General features: G+C 36.8%; 1 protein-coding gene across 1 annotated transcript; it reads left to right on the forward strand.

Annotated features, from left to right (window-relative positions):
• Positions 1–1,356: 1,356 nt before the first annotated feature.
• Positions 1,357–5,659, forward strand: LOC120175080 (nuclear intron maturase 4, mitochondrial-like). Its single transcript, XM_039181783.1, is given in 3 exon segments — positions 1,357–1,603; positions 2,112–4,111; positions 4,113–5,659. Coding segments are annotated over 3 exon segments (2,556 nt in total). The 5' UTR covers positions 1,357–1,503; the 3' UTR covers positions 4,569–5,659.
• The last annotated feature ends 1,347 nt before the right edge of the window (positions 5,660–7,006 follow it).

Below are 7,006 nucleotides of genomic sequence, written 5' to 3' on the forward strand. Positions count from 1 at the left end.
GACCTACATCATCGTGTCCGAAGCGTAGACCAGTGATTAAGCAAAACTCCTCCCGCCCAAAACACGTACCGGTGGAAAATCAAACCATATCTCTTCATCACGACGTTGTATAGTATCTGGTAGATCGCTAGTCATGGTTTGAAGAAACAGGTGTGTCAACATCGCATCTCCATCGGGATGTTGTACTTTCAGCCATGGCCCGAAGCAAGTATCCTCAAACATTTTTCTTTGTGCAGGTGAAAGCTTCGACGCAATTGTTTTGGCCAGGCTGACTTTATTTCTTAAGGTCAATTGAGCCGAATAAAAGTTCTACAAAAACAATAAACATACTAAGTTAGATATACAAAAAACTACACTGTGAAGATATACCAAAAACAATAATAAACATAAAGAGTAGTAGTTTATTCTTCAAACTTAAATTTGCAACACTGTGAATTTCGTATTTGTCTTTGTTTTTTGGTTGAAGTAATGCAATTCATTCAAGTTTTAATTTGCAGAAGAAGAATAGTTTCTGAAAATGAAAATCGCAACACGAAAATGACTATCGCAACGCGAATTTGTCGTTGCGATTCTCGGTTGATTTAATAAGCAATATAAGTGAAATGGTTAATCTATTATTGAAATTACCAGTAAACTTATCATCAATTTCAATATGAAAACCCTAATAATAATGCAAAAATTTTAAAAAGAAAATAATTAAAAAAACTAACATTCGGTGGTTGATTTGGTTGATTTTCCATTTCTGATTGTGAGAGTGGCTCTGAGAGATGGAGATAGATGGATTTCGCCGGAGATGTGGACGGATTTCGTCGGAGATGGTGAGAGAGTGAGAGATGGAGATGAGACTGAGTTGTGATTTTAGGTTTTAGGTTATGAGTTGCGATTACGGGATATACTGTGGACGGTTCAGTGTTTCAATATATTAATATTCGTGTTTAGAATTTGAAAATAAAATACGCGTTGCGATACTAATGGCGCTTTGAAAATCGCATTGCGATTATGTATTATCTCGTTGCGAAAGTCAGTATCACGTTGCGAAAGTAAGTATCGTGTTGCGAAAGTCAGTATCGCGTTGCGATAGTAAGTATCGCATTGCGATTTTCTCAATTCGCGTTGCGATTTACTTATTCGCATTACGAATTGAGAAAATCGCAACGCGAAATTGGAAAATCGCATTGCGATAGTCATAATCGTGTTGCGAATCTGGAAACTGATTTGCGATAATGGAGATCGCGTTGTGAATTAGCGATCGCATTACGATTTTGTTGGTCATTTTGACAAATCCGAAAAAAGTTAGTTAAAATCGTATATTATATGAGATTTTTGATCATATTTTCTCTTTATTTAATGTTCTTCTTCCACCCAGGCACAGTGTCCAGCCTATTCCACGCTTCCGATCATGTTTTAGACGCGTAGTTCGTGTTGCGCGACGCACTCGGTGTCGTGACGGTGCCGGAACGACGGTCATATCAACAATTCCGTGTAACAGAGACTAGGATAATAATGCGTTTTAAGGGTTTGTTTACTGTTCTCATGGGGAAGTTAAAGGGGCTTTCCCTTTCTCAACCAATGATTTCAACACCGTCCTTTTTCATACACCAGGGTATGCTTTTTTTTTTTTTACTGATTTGTATTTGATTTTATTTAGATTTTGACGGCACTACTTTAATTGGTTCATGTCTAGCATTTGAGGTTAATGTTTTGGTTATAGCTTTGAATTTCTTACTAGTAATAACTAGGTAAAAATATTGCTGGGATTTTATGAATTTGAAGTTTTTCGTACTATAAGCTGCTCATACATTTTAAAAGAAAATCTGGGTTTTAGTTTGTTTGATTGATTTCAAATAGTTATACATTTTAATAGGAAAACCAGCTAAAAATTAGTTTATCTCTCCACTGTAATTGGTTCATGTCTAGCATTTGAGCTTATTGACTTGTTTATGTAATTGGTTTATGTCCAGAATTTGAGATTAATGATTTGTTTATGTAATTGTTTTATGTCTAGAATTGAGATTAATACATGTTGCCGATGATGTGGTTTTGGTATATATCCTAAAAGGAAGTTTTTTTTATTTGTTTGCTTGAGTTCTAATAGTTATACATTTTAATAGGAAAACCAGTTGATAAACTTCAAGCTTTGAATCGTTATTCTAGTTTTTCAACCAATGATGACTTAAAGAAAGGCCATGGGAAGACAATGTTGGCAAAAGACTTGGCGATTCTTGTTGAGGAGTCGTCTCATAAAGATGAGAGGAAACCTAAGAGCAGAATGGATTCTAGTTTTTCAACCAATGATGACTTAAAGAAAGGCCATGAGAAGATAATGTTGGCAAAAGACTTGGCGTTTCTTGTTGAGGAGTCGTCTCATAAAGATGAGAGGAAGCCTAAGAGCAGAATGGAGCTTAAGAGGTCTCTTGAACTTCGTGTAAAGAAGAGAGTAAAGGAGCAATTCATTGATGGGAAGTTCAGAAACTTGATGGTCAATGTGATTGCTGATCCAAATACACTTCAAGATGCTTATAATTGCATTAAGCTGAACTCAAATGTCGACATATCATTGAAGGATGATTCTGTATGTTTTAATTCCCTAGGAAAGGAACTCCTTGACGGGAATTTTGATGTTAGAGGAAATACCTTCAGGTTCTCAACAAGAGGAATCAAAAAAGAAGTCCTCGTTCTTCCTAATCCGATGACGAGAATTATTCAGGAAGCTATCAGAATGGTTTTGGAAACTGTTTACAAGCCCCATTTTTCTAAGATTTCACATGGTTGTCGAAGTGGGAGGGATCACTCGACTGCATTGAGATACATCAAGAAAGAGATCTGCAGTCCAAGTTGGTGGTTCACATTAATTTTAAACAAGAAGGTTGAATCTAGTATCGTTGCTAAGCTCATTTTGAAATTGGAGGACAAGATAGAAGACAACAAATTATTTGGTATTATCCGAAGCATGTTTGATGCGCAAGTCCTCAATTTTGAGTTTGGAGGTTTCCCGAAAGGCCACGGCCTTCCACAGGAGGGAGTATTATCGCCGGTTCTAATGAATGTGTATCTTGACTTATTTGATCAAGAATTTTACAGATTGTCGATGAGATATGAAGCTCTTCATGAAGGAGCTGACAAAGGTGATTCGCATTCCAAGCTACGGAATTGGTTTAGGAGACAGTTGAAGGAAAATGATTGTAAATGCATGACTAATGATGATAATTCTGGCCATAGAGTTCATTGTTGCCGCTTTATGGATGAGATATTTTTTGCAATTTCTGGTTCCAAAGATATTGCTCTTAGTTTCAAGTCTGAGATTATAGATTTCTTTAAGAATTCTTTGTTCTTGGATGTTGATGACAAGCAAACAGAAATTCTACCTTGTGATGGGCCTAACGGCTTTCGATTTTTAGGAGCTATAGTTAAAAGAAGTGTGCGAGAAGGTCCTGCTACTAGTGCTGTGCATAAGTTGAAAGAAAAGGTACGACTCTTTGCTTCTCAAAAACAAGATGCTTGGAATGCCGGGAGTGTTAGAATTGGGAAGAAATGGTTGGCTCATGGTTTAAAGAAGGTTAAGGAGTCCGAAATCAAGCATTTAATGGATGGTGGCTCTAGCTTGAGTAAAATTTCTTCTTTCCGTAAAGCTGGGATGGAAACTGATCATTGGTACAAAGTCTTAATGAAAGTATGGATGCAAGACATTAAAGCCAAAGCAGCGGAGAATGAGGAATCTATCTTGTCTAAGTATGTTGCTGAACTGGCCCTTCCTCACGAACTAACTGAATCTTATCATGAATTTCTGAAGCGTGTGGATGAATATGTTTCTTCCGAAACAGCTGCCACACTTGCCCTTTTACCAAATTCAAGCTCAAACACTGGATCTGTTATTCTTGCTCCTACCAATGTCATAAAGAAGCGTCTGTTCCGATATGGATTGACCACCTCTGAAGGATATCCTCGTGTTGCTTCACTACTCGTTTTACAAGACAGCCTCCAAATAATTGACTGGTTTGCAGGGATTGTTTATCGATGGCTTCGGTGGTATCAAGACTATGACAACTTCAAAGAGGTCAAGCTTTTAATTTCTACTTTACTGCGGAAATCCTGTGTTCGTACTCTAGCAGCAAAAATACAGGATTCATGAAAGTGAAATAGAGAAGCGATTTGATTCAGAACTATGTAGAATCCCCTCTATAGGAGAGGTGGAGCAAGAGCCGACATATGAAACATCGTATTCTCACCCTTCCGATAATGATGAAGCATTGATGTATGGGATTTCATATAGTGGTTTGTGTTTGATATCTCTGGCGAGAATGGTGAGCCAGTCAAGGCCCTGCAATTGTTTTGTTTTGGGTTGCTCAGTCGCATCTCCGAGTGTCTATACTCTTCATGCTATGGAAAGGCAGAAATTTCCGGGTTGGAAAACAGGGTTCGCAAGTTGTATCCATCCAAGCTTGAATAAACGGCGAATCGGGTTGTGTAAGAAACATTTAAAGGATTTATATCTTGGTCATATATCACTTCAGTCTATTGATTTTGGTGCATGGAATCGATGTCTTCCAGCAAAGTCGAATATCATTTAAACAACAGAAACACGGACTCTAGACCATTTATTTGCCTTGAAATACACTGTGTGAACGCTGTCATGCGCATTCTGATTTGGAAAAAAGGTATTTGTTTCTAAATGAACTTTCCTCGGTAATTAATCTTGAAGACGTTGGAATTGAGCATAGTCAGAAGCATGGGAAGGTGGTATTTGGATGCAGAGATAGGTATAATTGAGAAATCAAACGAATTGCTTGTGTGGGTGACATGCCACCTATACTCGTATTGATAGGAAAACGCCTGGCAAGAAAGAGTTTGCTCTACGGCAGGCAATGAAGTCCTCACCAAGTAAGCAACAATGGCAAAGAGTGGAAAGAATATGACAGATCATTTGAGAGCATATTTGTTTTCTTGTTGGGTTGTTTTATCCTTTCCCTAAAGAAACCACTGGAGATTATATAATTGATTGCTGCAGAGCAGTTTCTGGAACGCTAACAGTTTTGGCAAATGACAAGCACACCTGACAGAGCACATGCCATACTAGATGGTCTCATAGACAAATCTCTACTGGAAACGAGATAAAAGTTGAGCACTTGAGATGTCTGTGTTTTGAAATGACGGCATTAAGGATCGCTAATCATGAAGATCTAGTTTCTTTCTGTTGAAAATGGTAGAAGGATAGAAAGTCCTATGGTTAACATTCTTACTTCATGAAAACAGCATGGGAATTAAGAATCGGTGTACTTCATCCATATCCGAACTAAAAAACTTCAGATGCCTCTGTCTAGACGACTGCAGTCAGTTAGTACAGCTTCGGCTTCCTCATAAGATTGGGGGTAACCAGAGTCTTGAAAGTTGGGAAAGCTTAAATGTTGGAGAGCATCATTCAAACAAGTTGCCAACAAAAATCTTGACACGGCAGAAAATGATACGACTGGTAATTCTGGCAACTGCAATCAGAACGGAGATTCCCAGTAAACTTATTGAAAGGCTTTCTAAACCAGAACTTATTATTGACATGAGCCTAATATCAGAAGATGGAGTGAAAAATGCAGGTGAAAACTGCAAGGGATTCTTCACCTCTACTTGAGTTATCCAGGACATCAGATTATGAAAAGCAAAGGGCAAAACTCAGCGGTTGGAAATTTGAAGAATGCAGTATAATTGGTAACCATGAGAACCAGAAGTGTCTAATTTATTCCAGTAAAAATAGATTTTTACTATTTTTTTGGGTTAAATAATTTGAATCAAAGGAGATTCGAGGATGTCGAATACTGCTTTCTTTATTTCTTTGGGTTAACTAGGAAAATCCCATGACATTGCCATAGAAATGAGCTGCAGGACAAAACCTGTGGGTAAAGTATCTTTAATTTCTTCTTTTATAGATTTAATGAGATAATTGTTACATTTTTATTCTCCTTTTTTTCCCTTGTCTGAATATGGTGATGATGCTGATGCTGATGATGCTATTGTTGATGCTGATGAAGATAGATTGATTCGTAGGAATCCGTATCGGGCTCGTCGTCCACCATGGTGCCATACGGGTGGACATAGGCATCATTAGTTGTTTTTTTTTACTTGAAATGAAAAATTATGTAATGTTTTAAAAACTTGATTGTAAAGTTTTTTTAGTAAATCGATATCCAGTTCCATATTTACAAACTTGTAAAAATATATTTAGTTAATCAAACAAATAAAATACAAAAGATACAATACTTCACCTAACTTCTGGTTTTGAATTTTTTTTATAGGAAATGCAAGAGTTCGCGTTTGGTAGAAAGTGAGGTCCTGCCACGTCAGAAATCCAAGTCAAGAATCCCCGTGAACCTCGTGTTTCGTATAATTCAAGGTCCGTTAAATACTGCATCTGTTGGGGTGCGAGGACTTGAATAAAAGGACCCCTACTCGTCTTTTTCCTCACAACCCATTCTTTCAGTTATTCAAAATCTTGTACATGTCTAAAGTCAAACGAACATGTTCACGAATATTGAATGAACATGTTCACAAATATTCTTTTTATTAGATGTTAGTGAATGTTAAACGAACATGTCGGTGAATGTTAAATAAAATTGTTGGTGAATGTTAAACGAACGTAATCATGAATGAATTCTTGAACGCTCAACAAACGAACACAATATTAAAAATTTAAATAAATATAAACACTTTAAAAATAAACAAACTACACAAACATAACTCTATTCATTCAAGCTCGATTTTTCCAAAATCATACATAACAGAATGAACTTAGGTATACTTTATAGAAAATATGTTAACAACTATTGTCACTTGAAAAACATCCGATGATACTTGTAGACACCCGTTTTTGTCCGGATCTACCAAAAATATTATTATATTATTATTATTATTATTCTAATTGTTATTTTGTTTACACATTTACAGGCCCAATCCAGAACCAATTTCAACCAACCCAGCCAACCCGAAGCTCATATACAAGTAAAGCCCAACAAAATGACCC

Source organism: Hibiscus syriacus, unplaced genomic scaffold, assembly GCF_006381635.1.
Source record: "Hibiscus syriacus cultivar Baekdansim isolate YM2019G1 unplaced genomic scaffold, ASM638163v2 tig00112159_pilon, whole genome shotgun sequence".
Classification (NCBI taxonomy): domain Eukaryota; kingdom Viridiplantae; phylum Streptophyta; class Magnoliopsida; order Malvales; family Malvaceae; genus Hibiscus; species Hibiscus syriacus.